The sequence below is a fragment of the Macrotis lagotis genome, chromosome X, assembly GCF_037893015.1.
Source record: "Macrotis lagotis isolate mMagLag1 chromosome X, bilby.v1.9.chrom.fasta, whole genome shotgun sequence".
NCBI classification, from domain to species: Eukaryota; Metazoa; Chordata; class Mammalia; order Peramelemorphia; family Peramelidae; genus Macrotis; species Macrotis lagotis.
The window spans coordinates 44,877,998-44,894,731 of NC_133666.1; the positions used below are offsets into that span (position 1 = coordinate 44,877,998).

The following is a 16,734-nucleotide window of genomic DNA, read 5'->3' on the forward strand; positions in this document are numbered from 1 at the left end:
TAGTTCCAGGGATCCATGTCTAGGTGGAAGTGTGAGGAGTCCTAGTATAGATCCAGAGGTGTGGGGACCCCCCCCCCCCAACACGGCAATGCCCCAGAGCTGGGCTGAGCACCAGTCGTGAGTGGAGTTGTAAGGGGCAGAGGAACTGGCGATGCCAATTAGTGACGACTGCCCGTTAGGAGGAAGGCTGCTGGCCAATTCACAGCTGCCAACAAGCCTTGCCACCGAAATGAATGAACTTCGGAGCTGCCCAGACGGGGGCAGAATCTTCCCAGAAAAGAGGCCAGGCTCGCAGTTGCTCTAACTTCTGGGAAGATGGCAGATCGTAGCCTCGACCCCCCTTCTCTCTCTGCCCCCTCCCGGCTTCCCAGCCTCATGCTTCGGACCTTCTAATAGGACCAGCACCCTGAGCTGAGTCCAAAGCCAGCGTGGGGCTTGTTTTTCTTCTCCGTCTCTCTTTTCTGCATTGGTGAGAAATCCCCTAGAGGCAGCTGTTGTCCCTGCAAAACCACCGAACGGGCTTTCTACCCCAGCTCCCCAGGGGGGCCCCACGACCCTCCCCTTCAGTAGAAACAGCAGGAGTTCAGGGTCAGCCTGCTCCCACTGCTGATACCTCAATTAAAGGGCTGCTCCTATAGTCTGAGGCTGGCTGTTATCTTTCTCAGCTAGGGAAGTGAGGAGCGAGCTGCAAGGAAAAGCCATTCAAGTCCCGTTGTTAAAATTATCAGTAACTCAGAAATAGACACTGCAAAGAGACTTTCAGGAATGGACCGTCATCTTAAATATATTTTTTCCCCCCTCCTTGCCCCTTGATGATTCTAGTGGGCTTTTTTATTTACATAGAAGCCTGCAGCCTGCATCCTAGCCTCTCACTGTTTTTTTCACTCCCTCTTTTTCTGTCACCCCCAGATGATGGTACTATAGCCTATATGACTGCCTAGCAACAGTCCTGTGTGGAAATCATTGCAAATAATGGGAACAGTACTTAGGGAAAAGAGAAGGTGACAAGGGGGGAGGGAGTGATGCCTGCAGTGACTAACAGAAGATGCATTTTACTTGTTGATGGGAAGGTCTGAAACAAAACCCTGGCTGGCCTTTCAAGGGCTTGTGCTTTTTTTTGCCTTTGCAGCAGTAGGGGATGAGGGGCTTGGCATGCCTTGGGTTGGACTGGGAGATGCTACAGGACTGCTGGTGGCTTGCAGTTATTTGACCGGTTTGGGGATTAAAGCAGCCAAGACTGCAGGTTATAGGGATGTGGATGGAGAGTGGAAATAGTGGAAAATGTCCTAGGGTTTTCTTTCACCACCCCCTGCTGTGTCCTGTTTAGCAATCCACTCCCAGTCTCTGGCAATTGTACTTTGGAAGCTCTAGCTTTGGGGGGTGGGGGGCTGTTTTTAGGACTGGAGGAAGTGCACAGGGGCAGAGTGTACAAATTTCACAAATTTTATCATCATTTTTTTATACTCTGTGTGTGTGTGTGTGTGTGTGTGTGTGTGTGTGTGTGTGTGTATGTGTGTAAAAGACGATTTTTCTTGTCACCAGCCCAGGAGCAGTCCTTTCTAATGAATTAAAATATTCACCTAGGGAAAAAAAACCCCACCGCTATAACAAGTGGTTATGTATAAATGGCATTTCAATTAATTTTCAAATCAACACGAATTCAAGGGTTCTCAGCTTTCTTCTAAAATGAAAATCTGAGATCCTAAGACAATGGTTTTCAATCCCAGGTTTGTGCGATTGGTTTTTTGTTTCGGTTTTTGAAAAAATGTTTTGATAACTGTATTTCAATAGCTTTGGTTTCCTTTGCAATTTTATGTATTTTATTTTATGCATTTTAAAAGGTGATTTTTGAGAAAGGTTCTATAGGCTTTACCAGACCTCCCAAGTGCTCCATGATACAAAAAAAAAAGCTTAAGAACTCCTGCTATACCCAACTCCCTTGTTTTACAGAGAAGGAAACTGAGGCCTAGCTAGGTTAAGGGTGTTGCCCAAGGCCATTAAGCTAGTAAATGGCAGGGCTCAGATTCATACCTAGGTTCTCCAACTCCAAAATCAATTTTCTTTCCTTGACTTGTCTACCCCAAGTTCAACCCCCTCCAATATATTAAAATATTAAGGGAGAAAATAAGGCCTATGTGTCGAGCTGTTTAATATAGATTACACATCAGTGAATTTTAAATTTAAATATAAAATAAAAATGAGGTTTTTCATCCATGAAAAAGGACATTGTTTATGCCAAATGGAGCTTTGGGGCACCTCAGACCTCCTCTGTGGGGCCCCCTAAAGCCCACTGCCCCAGCCCCTCCTTGATTATAATCTGAAAGGGCTTTTCAGTCATTTGTTTTTTCTCCTAGCAAACAAATGAATTTCTTGGAGGGGGGGCTTATTATTATTTAAAAATCTTCTAAACTAAATGAGGTATGGAAAAAAGAAGTGTGTGTGTGTGGGGGTCACCTTTTGTAAGGTTCTGGAATATCATGGCCAATATCATTGTGTTTTGCTGAATTGCTGGAAAAGTTTTTAGCATTGGATTAGTATGGCTTGCTGTAGATGAGGAAAGGTGTCGATTCTGTCCCTGGCCTTTGGGGCCTAGGGGCGGGGAGGGGAGGAAGCGTGTGCTCAGTTGTGACTGATGTGTTTGAGAAGGAAGGCTTCAGCAAGATGGCCTGGTGTGTGGTGTGAGAGGCAAACCAGACCAGCCTCTGGGCACCAGGAAAGCTCGTGTAAAGGAGAGATGAATTGGAACTGATTTGGGTGCTTGCTTGCTTTCCTTTTTTCATTCTCTCATTCTCTTTCTTTCTCCCATTTTTTATTCTCTTTTTTTCTTTCTTTCTCATTCTGTCGCTCATTCTCTTTTTCTCATTCTCTTTTTCTTTTTCTCTTATTCTTTTTCTTTCTCTCTTTTTCTTTCTTTCTCTTATTCTCTCTTTCTTTCTCTCTCGTTTTCTCTTTCTCCCTGTTTTTCTTCTCCCTACATTGAGTGATAAGGACATCACCTCAATCCGTGTCATTAGCTGTGTGGCTTTGCTTCTTGGCTTCTTCTCAAACCTCAGGCTGTGCTGTGAAATTTCACTTGAGCAAAAGCTTCCCTAATCCACTTAATTGTTTTAGATGAAGTTGGCAGGCTGGGAGCGGAATGAATTGAGAAAATGCCTTCTAGGGAGGCAGCAACTCTCTTGCTAATGTATTGTATGGGAAACAAAGGCCATGTTTCTGTGAAGGCAGGTCACTGGAGCTGAGGCTGCTCACAGATTTAGAGCTAGAAGGAAGCTCAGAGGTCATCTAGTTCAATCCCCTCATTTTACAGATGAGGAAACTGATGCCCAGATAGGGCTCCAGGTCACATAGCTAATAAGTGGCAAAGCCAGAATTCCCCCCCCCCCCCCCATCTTCAGCTCCTCTTTGGTCCACAGTTCCGGGGCCTCCCTTCTCCTGGCCACCATGTTGTTGTAGTCTAAGTCTGTCCAAGTCTGGATGGCTCCATGCAAAAGAATCTGATGAAAATCTAACAAGGAACTAGTACAGAGGATTTCTTTTTAGTTCTTCAAGACTTGAAGACTATGGAGAACAGTTCATTCTAACCAAACCAGTTTGGGTTTTTGTAGTTCAGGGGATAAAATTAGACCCCGGTAGAAACCCATCCCCAATTTTAGGGAAGGTTGAGATTGCAATTGTAGAGCTGGCAACATTTATTTCCCCCACCCCTCCTCATTTGTGGAGTGGAGGAGTGAGTCTATCAACACTAGCTTTTATCCTATTGCTCCATTTGGCATCGGGGCCCAGGAAAAATAGTGTTGTTAGAAAGTCCTGTTTTGAGTTGAGGCAAATGTTTTCTCAAAGCAGGGAATTTTTTATTTTGAGCAGTTAGACAGAATTTAGGATTGCTGACCCGCTGTTCACTCCATTTTATTGGCTCCTTTTATGCTTTGCAACAGCTCCAAGAGGTAGTTGTTAACAAGAGCCTCCAGAGGCTAAGAAATTTGCCCACAGCTGCACAGGAAATGGGAAGGATTAGAACTCATTGCCCTTTCCTTTGAGTCAGCTGCTAATTCCACTGAGCCCTGCTGTGCTAGAGCCAGGGAAGACCAGCTTTTGTGACCTGAGCCAGAATGCTTTCCCCCTTTTTGTCTCTTTTCTTTTCCCTTTCTTTCTCTACCTTCTTTTCTTTCTTTCTCTCCATCTTTCCTTCTCTTCCCTCCACCTTCTCTTCTTCCTTCCTTTCTCTCCCTTCTGTTCTTTTCTTCCTTTTCTCTATTCCTTCCCTCTCTCCTTCCTTCTTCCCTCTTTCTTTCTCTCCCTTCTCCATTTCTTCCCTCTTCCCTCCCCTTCTTTCTTTCCTTTCTTCCCCCTTTCCATCCTTTCCTCTCTTCTCTCCCTCCACTTTCCTTCCTTTTTTCCTTTTCCATCTCTTCTCTTTCTTCCTCTCCTTCCCTCCCCTTCCTTCCTTCCTTCCCTTCCTTTCTCCCTCTCCTCTCCTCTCCTCTCCTCTCCTCTCCTCTCCTCTCCTCTCCTCTTCTCTTCTCTCTCTCTCTCTCTCCCTCTCTCCCTTTCCAATGCTACCTTTTGCAGTGGACTAGACGTCCAAAGACGGGTTTGAGTTCTGCCTTCAGTATTAATTTAGTAATTGATTTAGCACAGTTATGTGCCTGAGCACCAATGTCTTTACCTTTTTTAACACCTTCATCTCTAAAACGGACACAGTGCTTACTCTATGTAACTCACAGGTTTGTGAGGATAAGCAAGATCTGTATGTTATATATTTTGCAACAAGTTTCTTTTTTGTACTTCAGGAGTTTAAGACAGTCTTCAGACACCTATGGTGATACATATACTTTATGGTTGTGACCTTAAATAGACAGTTACAGGTTTTGCATTATTATCTAGGAGTCTAGTCTTTAGATCTGGAAGAGAACTCTTCGTTGTATTAGATAAGGAAATGAGGACCAGACAAGAGAAAAATTTCAATTTGATTTTTTAAATTGAAATTTAATTTTAGTTCAAATGGTGATAATCAAAATCAATGTCTTTCCCTTTATCCATTTCCCATTTTTCACAGTCAACAACAGCTTATTGAAATTGGTCAGGTTGGAGATGTTTGTAAGTGCATGCAGTACCTTCTTATCTTTGTCTTTCTTCTAATTTGGTATTGATTTTAAACATTCCTCTAACCAGTCATTGATCTGCCTGCACCCAGACAGATGATTCTGGAATGACTCCCCAGTAGGTAACCAATCATTTCCTGTCTGTTAAGATATATTCAATTTCATTTGTTGTGACATTGTTCAGCCCTTCCATTTCTTGGTGTTTTTGATCACAGCAGGAAAATAGTATATCACATTAGTGCATACTGGATAAAATCTCTTATTATGGGACTTAAAAGACTGGGTTCAGATTCAGATTCTACTACTTACTAACTGTTTGATGCTGCGCAAATTACTTAACTTCCATGGGTTCCAGTTTCGTCCTCCATTAAAAAGAGAGGGCTTGACTAGTTGGTCTCTGAGGTCCCTTCCAGCTCCAAATCCACTATCAATAGGATTAAAAATAAGAGAATCGAAACCTTGTCATTTTTAGGAGTTCCATCCTTTCACCATCTTTGGTGAAGCCTAAGTAGGAGGCACATGTGGGTCCATTTCCATACCAATAGGGCCTTGCCCCAGTGGAAGGGGCAAATGTCCTAGCAGAGGTTATCTCGACCACTTTGGTGGGCTAGAGGATCCCTGTGCAGCCTGGGTTGATCTCCATAGCTACTATAGTTCTTTCCAGTCCCGTGATCCCGTGGAACTGGTTGTCAACCTGTTGGGGAGGCCAGCCCAAGATTCCCTAATCATTTGTGGCTGATGGGAGACTTTGCAGTGACAATTTGTCCCATAACTTCTCAAATCCCCCATTAAATACATGGCCCTGTAGCCGCAATTTGCACCATCAATTGCTGTCATTTTTCTTTCTCACTGATTAATCTGCAGGAAAGATGCAAACCCGGGTTTTGCTTGGGTAAGCAGTAGCTGTGTAATTACTCCTTACAGCTTTACATCTGTTGTAGCGGTTTGTAAATTCTCAGCATGAAATTAAACCGCCTCTGAGAGCTTGGCTAGGAAATGTTTCTGGTTGGGAAGTACAAGAGCCAGCAGGCAACCTTGCAAACAAGTAATGGCAATTGAGCTGCTCTCCCAGAGTTACATCCAGTTTCCCTACCCTCTAGAGAAACCCAAATGAATCATTTCCGCATTTTTTGCTCTTCTTCTGCCTCAGGGACCACCAGACTGTTTTCAAGACAGGGTCCTCCATGGAGATCTCTTTTTTGCTGTAGGACAGTGTGGCATTCATTCATTCAACCAACATTTATTGGACACTTACTGTGCCCAAGTCCCTTTGCTAGCTACTCTTTTGTTCACCCTCATTATCTTTCCCTATTTTTCCTTTTCACTAATCTCATCAAATGAGCATCTTTTTCTTTTGAAACTTAGAGATACTGCTGTTAAAATTAAGCCAACCCAGCTTCTTGTCAGGGACACTTGTTTTTTTCAAAACTTATTTTCAAACACGGAGCGCAGTGTTAGCTGCCCCCCTCCTAAGTCTCATTCCAACGAACAGAAGCATTGCTTCCCACTCCCCCCCCCCCCAAAAAAAACCCCCTTTGAACAAAGGTCTTTAATTGAGCAAACTCCATCTTGCCAGGAATATTTTCAGAAATGTGTCCCGACACTAGAAATTACCCCATTAAATGGTCATAGCTTTTCCCCTTGGAATTTCTTTTAGCAGTGAACTGACAGCCACACTAGGGGCAAGTCACAAATTATGAAGCCTGAACATCCAGGACAAAGTAGAGTGTTTGTAATTAAATATACCTTCTGGTTATTTGTGTACGTGTCAACTCAAAGAATGTCAGAGCTGGAAGGGACTTGAGAGATCATCTAATCCAACCTTCCCGCCCATGCCTGCAGCCCCCACAGCCTCCCGCCCCCTCCCTCCCCCATTTTGCAGATGGAAGAAACAGATGAGGCCCAGAGAGGGGGAAGGGACTTGCTGGGACCAGCTAGTTAGTGTAGAACTGGGGCTAAAACTTGGGGTTGCTCTTTTTAAGCACATTTCCCTGTCCATCCTTCTCCCCTTCTCTTCCCCCCACCCAAAATGGGAGCTTCTTCAGGGCCGGGACATTTGTGTGTCCCACAGCCCAATCCAAATGCTGAGTTAAGGGTCTAAATGAAGAAAAACATAAAGCAAAATTAATATACCTATTTAATGATCTGCCTACTTCTTACTAAGTTGTAATTAGACATAAATGTTAAACAGTTTATGTCAATTTGTGCAGAACAAGTGGACATCATTTTCCCTGAGCTTTTATGGGCTCTTTTTGGGGGGAGGGGAGATGATACTGGGCAGCACAGGAAGCTATCCTGAGGTCCCTCAGATACCTGACTGGGGAGGACCTAGTCTTCCCTTCTAGAAGGGCTATCTAGCTGGGGGTGACAATCTCTGCTAGTCCTGAGGTGTAGTCCTCTTTCCTGCTAGAAGCAAGGTGTTATTTAGATACTAAAGCTTTCCCCTTACGGAAGGTAATAAAAGAAAGGCTTCCATGGTCCGGGATGCCCAAAGTCTGCCTTTCCCAGTCTTCAGTCCATCCCTCCATCATTTTGCAGAGGATCAATCCGAAACCCAGAGAGGAAAAGCAATTTGCCCAAGGTCCCACGGCCAGAATTCCCTTCTCAAATGCCAGGGTCTTTTGTTATCACTTGGTCCAATCTGCAAGATGCTTCAAAGAAAAAAATACTTTATCACTTTTAAAATAGTCGCTTTCCACTTTATCATCCTCACCCCTCATTGAGATAGGAATGGGGATGGGTGGGTAGGAGGCAGAATGTGTATGTGGTAGAAAAAAGTATGATCATAATGCAAGTTTAGAAATCAATCTAATCCTGAATCTGCCACTAGTTACTTTGGGTAAGACCCATCCCTTTCCTGGGCCTCAGTTTCCTCTTTTGTAAAACCAGTTTTGGCCCTTAATTTTCTCTATAAAATGAAGGGGAGAGTTTCAGATTAGACACCTGGTAAAATGCCTCTGTTCTATGGCTCTAATCTCATATGATGACCACTCCATGGGCTCCCCTCCAGCCCCAGTCTTCTTTAAAAAGCTATTTAAAAATTTTTTTATTTTCCTTTTGCTTAAGGCTAAAACTCAACACTTCATAGATTAAACCCTGGTTAGCAGGAAGATTTTTCCAAAAAAAATTTTTTCTGGACAAAATTAATACCCTTAATCTTCATATTCTTTGAAATGATTTAATTTTCTAAAATGGCAGCTTGCCTGAAGAGTTTTCGTCATACAAAGATGTGGGTGTTGAGCCCAGGGCCCCCTGCCCTCTCTCCTGGCAACCTGCAGTCTAGTCACTAGGATCATGTAGCCAGAGTGTTCTGAGTCAACCCAAGGCAAGGATCATGGCCACAAGTGGGAGGGGAGCTATGGTAGCTGAATGAAGACTTAGGCTCCAGAATCAAACTAGGCTGCCATAAATCCATCCAGACTTAGTTGGCAGATAATCTGGAGTGTGCTGGACTAGAGCACAGGCTAATGATAAACTTGAGGCTAATATTAATGGCTTTCCAAGAGCAAGAGTCCTGATATTTTTCTCCTCAATATTTCTTTTGTCTCTGACAAAATTAAATTTTTTTTTACTGGGACTACATTTCACAAGTTTTCTTCCCTTGTTATACCTCTATGCTAAAAGACTCTATGCTTTCTCTCCTCCTTGCCCAAGAGAATTATTTTTTCATTTTCACAGTATCGCCACAGTATTCTAGTTTTTCCTTTTGGCCTCCATTTCCTTTAATCCACAGAACCATTGCTAAAAAAGAATGGCCAACTACCACTTCTGTTTCTTGTTGATTACTTGTTGGGCAAATCAGCCTTCCTGAGTCTCAGTTTCTCCATCTGTAAAATCCAGGGGCTGGTCTACCTGATTCCTAACATCCTCTGAGTTCTGCCATCCTATGAATCCATAGATACATGGATAGATACATACATAAACAATCTAAGACTGAGAAAGACTCTGCTTATGATGTTTTCTGGGAAATGGAGAGTAGAGTTTATAGACATACAAAGATTATATAGTAAAAAATTCAGAACATCAAGATGGAGTGTTTTTAAATCAAACATCACCTTTTCAAACCCCAAAGCACAGCCCATGTAACCAAATAGCTGTTGCTTCCACTCTGGCTGATGATGGCATCAAAACAAACGGGCAAACTCCTGATAAATTACAAATTTTTCCAAATCAGTCTTCAAGTACTTTGCTCTCTTGCTATAGATTAAAATCCTGTTCAGAAGAGTGACTCTTAGAACAAGAGTTAGTGACCTTGATTTATACAACAGAGCTCTGGTGGCAGTCTGGGTGCTGGGAATTTATTTCCAATCACAGAAAAGGGTAATATGCAAAAGATCCCTTGGCCCTTGATCGATTACCAACATCAACCGATCTTTAATCATGCCATCGTTAGTCTGCATCCGAAGGCTGTACTGCTTCAGTGGATGTGCCAAAAGCAAATTGTCTTATTGGAAGGCTGAGCTTCACTTAACTGGTTATGCTAACCTTGCAGGCATTGCTCCAGACTAAGGAAGGTCAAAGGGAAAGACATGTCACTGCCTCTGAGCCAACTTTGGTGTGTTGTCTAACCATGACCTTGTTAATGGACTTAATTGCCCAGCCCAGCAAAAGGATTGTGAGCACAATTTTGATTCCTGAACAAAGAAAAATTGCTTTGTCACTTTCCTCTCAGATGTCTCCCCCCCCCTCCCAAGCAAAGGGAAAACGGCCATATTTAAATACATATAGAAGGGGAGGGAAGGCTGTGAAAATGAAAACAGTACTGTGAGGAAGGACACTTTTATGTGTTTCTTTGACTACTATTTCTGACTCCAAGCATCCTTAATAGGTTCAGCAAAGACCCCTAGTATCCTGAAGGAGTTAATAGACTTCTTTTAAATGTCTACCTTCATCCAAGGAAGTAGCATAGGAGCTCCATAGCCTGTAAGCCATTTCACCATAGTCTTTTCCTCTTTCCTATACTTCCGCCCATTTATATCTGATCCCATAAAAAAAGCTTTTTAAGAAAATGGCATCCCTAATGCTCTCTTTTGCAGCCATTTATCTCCAGTTATATTTTTGTCATTGTCTTAATGATAGTCCAGAGAAGAGCACAATCCTTCAGACTGCATGGTTGTGAATTTCATTAAGCCGCCTGGCCCTGGATTTGGAGCCCAGCCCTATGGCAGGGAGCATTCTTGATTTTCAAAAGAGACCTCACTTATTTCAAACTCGGCAAAGTAAATCTCTATTTGTAATGGGCAAAATTCTGAACGGTGGGATGTCTGCAATGGAAATGGAGCCATGCTACCAGGGTCTTGGGAAGTGGCAAGTTTGGCTTTAGCACCCTTCCTTTCTTCTTTGCCCTTCCCCTCCTCAATTGCCCATTTCCCTCAAGCTGCCCAGAGCACTGTACTTCAGTTTTCTGAAAATAGGGACACAATATAACCTTTAAAAAATTGGAACTTGTGGTTTCAGTATATGCATTTTTGGGGAAGCGCAGTTGTGGACGTATGTTTGATGTCTAGATAGGGCCCATAGCCCTCTCATTTATGGAAACTGTAATGCTTGCCTATTTCATGTTGGGCGAGGTGAAGCAGGGGTGGGGGACATTAAGATGCACAGGATATGTGATTATATGTACCAAGACTGTACAGCCTAAATGCTGATAAGTCTAATAAAGTGGAAAAGCTTTGAGGATAGCTTCCTACTTGGGATTGGGTATCTGTTCCCTGAGGACCAACCTAACTAAATATGGAGACAAGAAGCTCATCACTGGAGAGTTGGGCACCAGAGGATGGATTTTGAGAGGTCTAGTATTATGCTGCCAGATTTACTCTCAATAATTTCATTAGCTATGAACAAGTGTCTCTGTTTCTCTATAGTCCTGTCCATTCTGAATTTCATTGCTTTCAAATTTTTTTCTCTTAATATCCTTCAGGTCTTAATCTAATTCCAACTGACTTTTTCTGTTAAGTGTATAACTCAAATGAGATTTGAACATTCTGCAGTTGATACTTTTTCTTCCTTCTTCTCTTTTTTCCTTCTTTGTTTCTTTTTTTCTACCCTTTTTTTCCAGGAAACGTCTTTGTAATCAGTTTATCTGTGGCCGACATGCTTGTTGCTGTGTATCCTTACCCTATGACCTTGATTGCCATCTTGAACAACGGCTGGACCATGGGAAAACTCCACTGTCAACTGAGCGGCCTCCTTACAAGCATTAGCGCTGTCAGCTCCGTCTTTAATATCATGGTGATAGCCCTCAACCGCTATTGCTACATCTGCCATAGCCTCCTGTATGAGAAGATCTTCACTGGAAGGAATACCATCCTGATTCTTATCGTGACCTGGCTGATGACCATGCTGGCTCTCATCCCCAACTACTTCGTGGCCACTGTGCAATACAACCCCAACGTCTATACCTGCAGCTTTGTCCACACTTCAACTGCCTTCTACGCCTTTGGAGTGATGGCTCTCCACTTCCTCATCCCCCTGACGGTAGTGGCATTCTGCTACCTGAGGATCTGGATCTTGGTCATCCAAGTCAATCATCGGCTCAAGGTGACCAAGCCGAAGTTCATGCTGGTTGACGTCCGCAACTTCATGACGATGTTTCTGGTCTTCGTCCTGTTCGCTCTGTGCTGGGGGCCACTGAATTTCCTGAAGTTTGCCCGGGTCTTCGATCCTTTCGGTATTGGCCCGCGTGTCCCGGAGTGGGTATACATTGGGAGCTACTACCTGGCCTATTTCAACAGCTGCGTGAATGCCATGGTCTATGGCACTCTCAACCAGAATTTCCGCAAGGAGTACCAGCGCATCGTCCGCAACTCCAAGGAGACGGCCTATTACTTTGTCGTTGATCTGCACGAGCAAATCCGTGAGATGAGGATGAGACGCAAGCCGAGAGATGCCAGGCGCATTAAAGGCAATTCCTATCTGTGAAGACCAAGTCTCACGGAGTGTCCTTAGTGATGGCTAAGTGACAGGTCCCAGTTCTAAGTTTGCTCTGCATACTATACGCTTCAATTGCTTGATACACCATAGTACTTCTCCCTGCTCCAAAACACAGTCTACACACACACACACACACACACACACACACACACACACACGCACCCCCTATGTGCACATATGTACACACAAACACCCCATATGCACATGCATGCACACAAATATACTCAACACAAACCTACACACTACACATATCCCACCAGCAGGCTTTGAAGTACAAATTAGTGAGTGTGTTTTAGCTCATCGTGCAAGTGAACCTTATACTTTGCGTAATAGTAGCGTAATCTTTAAAAATACATAATAAAATGTTAGGAAACTCGAGTTCCCCAGTGTTTGCCATTCTAATTTCAAAGCTACTTAGCTTTCTTCCCGATTGATCTTCATTTGTCAATGGCTCCTCCCTCTAGTTTTCTCTTCCCCTTTTGTCATCCCTGCTCCCCCAGCCTCTTTGTTAAGTGGCTAGTTATCTCTAGATAACCAATTGATGTATTTGGGGGAGCTCACAAGGGAAGCTTGTAGTGAAGCCTTCTGTAAATGAAGTCTCTTTTGGTCGCATGAATATGCCAGCATAGTAATCTGTTTTGTGAGCGTGAATTTACACATATTTAAGCAGGCCCACCTGTGCTTCAAATGGCAGTCACAGAAGCCGGTGAGATAATCCAGTACTTTAAATGAATGGCATCTTTCCTAAATTTCAGCTGCAAAATGTTACTCTGATGTCTTATTGGATTCAATTTGGAAGCTCACCTCTGACTTAATTCTGATTCCAGGCAGTCAGTTGAACAGTGTCCTGAGGGGTTTGGAACACTTCCCCAGAGCCTAGGCCATCAGGCAAAATTCCCAAGGGCAGCCAGTACATTGCTGCTCCTTCCTCCTGCTGCTGTTCTCCAAATGTAGAAGTGTTCATTCCCCCACTGCTGGGGCGACTTTCTATCTAGAATCCCTGAATGTGGGGTGCCTGGATTTGAGCAAGTGCTGGCTTTCAGGTTGGAGGAGCTGCTTGGTGTTCTGGGAAAGTTAAGGTAGAGGACAATCCCAAGCAGAGTCTGCTATCCATCTGGAATTGAATCTTGCAACCACAAAGGGCCCCGTCCATCTTCTCTTTACCAGAGCAAGGATAAAAATAGAACAAATGAGATCATCACATTTCAGAAAGAGGTTTGGAGTAGAAGCCTAACTTCAGGAATGCTCCACTGGGTAGTTGTTGGAAGCATCCCTCTCAGTTCCTGTCACAGGGAGATATTAAGAGAGACAAACAGAGCCCATATCATCCAGGCCCATGCAGTCTCTTACCACAAACTCGGCAAATGGTAAAAATCGTATTGATGCATGTGGATTAAAAATGGACAAACAAAAGATAAGATTGCTGTCAATGGCCTTGTTCAGAGAGGAATAGAGCAGAGGTAGAAGGGGCCAAGTAATCCAGGGAGGGAAGGGGACAGGATTAGAAGGCCACTTTGGGGGTGAGTGATGAGTTCCTGGGCAGAAAACTGGTCTGTCTGATGACCTAGATGGGCTGACCAATTCACACCAAGGAGTGGTCAGAAGGTAGGGAAAAAAAAACCAGGAAAGTTTAGTTCACAGGAATGAAGTGACTTTTAAAATGAAGGCCGAATACATTGATTACTGCAGGAAAATAGTTCGGACAGCAGCATGGTAGGCAGGGCTCAGATACTGGCATTCAACCTGAGTGCTGCCCAACTGGCACTTTGCATAGTCCCAACGAAAGGCAATCAACCAAAAAAAAAACAAACCAAACCAAAACTGGAGCATAATCTCCTTTCTCCACAAAAAGACACACCTATTATTATTGTTGTTGTTATTATTATTATTTATTGCTAAAGAAATATTTAAGAAACAGATTCTCACATACATCTATTTATCTATTATTTATTGCTTAAGAAGCTTTAATATGGAAAGGGCATATATATCTTTCCTTTATTTATTACTAGTATCCCTATGTGATAAATTCTAATCTCTCTTTTGAACAAATCTTCAACTCAGACTCACACTGGGAAAAACCATCGAGTTGTGGCTCACTGTTTTTCCCAGATAGATTAAAAAAAGGTCTTATTAGTGGTTAAATTCATTTCTTTCATTCAGTAAGCATTTTAATGAACAACCACCACCACTGACATTCAGCAGATCTGTTTATTTCTCTTTGTGGTTAGGTAACTCTGTATGGTCGCTTTCTTTATTCAGAGAAAATTAAGGCTATCTCAATTACTAAGAGACTCTCCCTTCTAGCTGTGGCACTATTTGGGACCATGTCTCTTCTCATAGAGTTGGCCAGGAAGATTTAGTCTTGCTTAGGGCCACAACCCCAAAACTTTCACTCACTTAGGGCCACAACCCCATATCTTTCACTCACTTAGGGCCACAACCCCATATCTTTCACTCACTTAGGGCCACAACCCCATACTCACTCCCTCTTCCTTTATCCAATGACTCTCATCTGGACAAATGTGCAAATACACTCCTATCTTCTCTCTACTCCTGTGGATGTTTCCCAAAGGAAGATGGCACTTTAATTAAGGATTCATCACAATTCTATATGAAACACCCACATTAGAGTCAACTCAATGTGTCCTCCACCTGAGTCTGAGGAGTGTACAAAAAAGAAGACAAAGAAAAAAAATGAGATGATGGTCATACTGAATCAATGAAGCTCACCAGCCAGTAAAGACAGAGCCATGGATCCATCTGAAGAAGTGGAAGAGTGTGAGAGACTGAGACTTGAGTGCAACAAATGCTTGGTGGCTGGAGGTATCACACTTCCAGCCCAAGAGAAGCAGGAGAAAATGGGGGTCCTTCAGAAGTCTTGCCCCAGTCTGTTGCACTTTGAATTCCAGCCCTTCTCTAGGCTGTGAGGATGTGGGGTGCTAATCTTAGTATTTCCTAATGGTTTTCTTAGCTGTGGGGGTCCCCACTCTGACCTTTTTTCTCAGCTCTGCCACTCACTTTGCTGTCCCTGGGACACTGAATGGCAAGAATTTTGAATAGTTGAGATGATCAATGGACAGGATTGAGAGATCAGCACCATATTAAAACCTAGATAGTGATTCTTTCATAAAAGTCAGGAGAGAAGAATAAAAATTTAAATTTATTTAAAAGAATTCTATTAGAGTTGAATTTATTATATGAAATCATGCCTTAAAGCACTGGATTTTAATTATCTAACTGCCTTAAAAAGTGTGTGTTTAATGTAACAATAAAACGTATTTTCGTGGCATTAGAAAAAAGCAAAAAAGGTGTGATTGACTTCCTTGAAACACTTGGGATACTTGGAGGGTGGGGTGGGAAGGGCAGGGGTGGAGTCTGAGTCATAGACTAGGTGGATATGACCATTCATTCTTTGACTCCTTATCAAAGCTCCCATTTCCCTGGAGCCTTAGGGTTTACAAAAGTACTTTCCTTCTAGTAACCCTATGGAGTAGACCGGGAATGTATTGTCATCCTTACTTTACATCTGAAGAAAGTGAGGCTAGGAGAAGTGAAAAGATAATTGGCAGCCAAGAGAGCCATCTAATTCAAACCTTTACCTTAGAAGGAATCCCTGGGCCATCTCAACCAATCAATGGTCCTCTAGCTTTTTCTTGAAACCCAGAGAGGGATAACTCAATCTCCCATTCTATTTTGGGACAAAATTGACCATCAAAACCTTTACATAAATTTATTTCTCAAATAAGTTAGACTTTATGGGGCCCTGTGGGAATGGACTCTTGGGGGGATAGGGAAAGAAAGGATCTGGAGCATGGTGGCTGAGGGTGGATAGGTCATAAGTTCATAGAGCTACGAGGGACTTTAGGCATGATCTAGCTTTGGAGTTCTTAACCTTTTTTGTGTGTCATGGACCCTTCTGGGCAGTCTGTGGAAGCCTATGGACCCTTCCTCCAAATTTTTTTTTAATGCGTTAAAATACAGTGTATAGGATTACAAAAGAAACAAATTCTATTGAAAATCTATATATTTTTAAAAGTTTACAAACTCCAGGTTAAGAACTCCTGATCTCATCTAATTCTCTCATCTCACAGATGAGACCTCTCAATCTGGAAAGGACAGGCCAAAAATAGCTGAGAGGGAACCAAAATCCAAATTCTGCCAGTAGCAGAGGCCTGCCTTCAACAAGTCCAAGCCAGCACTAACTAACTAACTAACTAAGTAACTAACATCACTAACTTCCCCAAGATTGCACAGCCAGTTTTTGTCAGAACCAGGATGTGAAATAGGAGAAGCCCTGAACAGCCTGGGGACACCATCCATTTGACCATCCTTCTCTTCTCAATTTCCTCAAGGATCTTCTTAAGGCACATATTTCACCATGTTATCTCCCCTGCTCAAAAGTCTTTTGTGGGTCCCAATTGCCTCTGTTAGGACATCTGAACCCCGCTTTCTACACTATATTGTTTGACTAGACCATTCCCCCAGGCCAGTAATACTCCAAAATAATACCTCAAACCTAAGTTTAGACAGATTGGATTCAGTCTTGGGCAAAACCCTCAAGACAATAGCTATCTCTTGCTTTGTCCCACCTCAGAAGGTAACTTGAAAACCAATTTGTCCTCAGGTCTCCAAAGGTGTGGATAAAGGGGTGCTCCAATTCCATTACCACTCAAGCAGTGCAGGACAGCCTTTATTTCAC

At 43.0% G+C, this 16,734-nt stretch overlaps 1 protein-coding gene across 7 annotated transcripts in view; it reads left to right on the forward strand.

The window, feature by feature from the left end:
- Positions 1 to 15,364, forward strand: part of GPR50 (G protein-coupled receptor 50) — a 153,795-nt gene extending 138,431 nt beyond the window's left edge. For all 7 annotated transcript variants that reach the window (XM_074204264.1, XM_074204261.1, XM_074204260.1 and 4 more), the window contains one exon: positions 11,161 to 15,364. In XM_074204264.1, coding sequence (XP_074060365.1) covers positions 11,161 to 12,023 — 863 coding nt within the window. In that variant the 3' untranslated portion in view covers positions 12,024 to 15,364. The remainder of the gene's footprint in view (positions 1 to 11,160) is intronic.
- Positions 15,365 to 16,734: the final 1,370 nt, after the last annotated feature.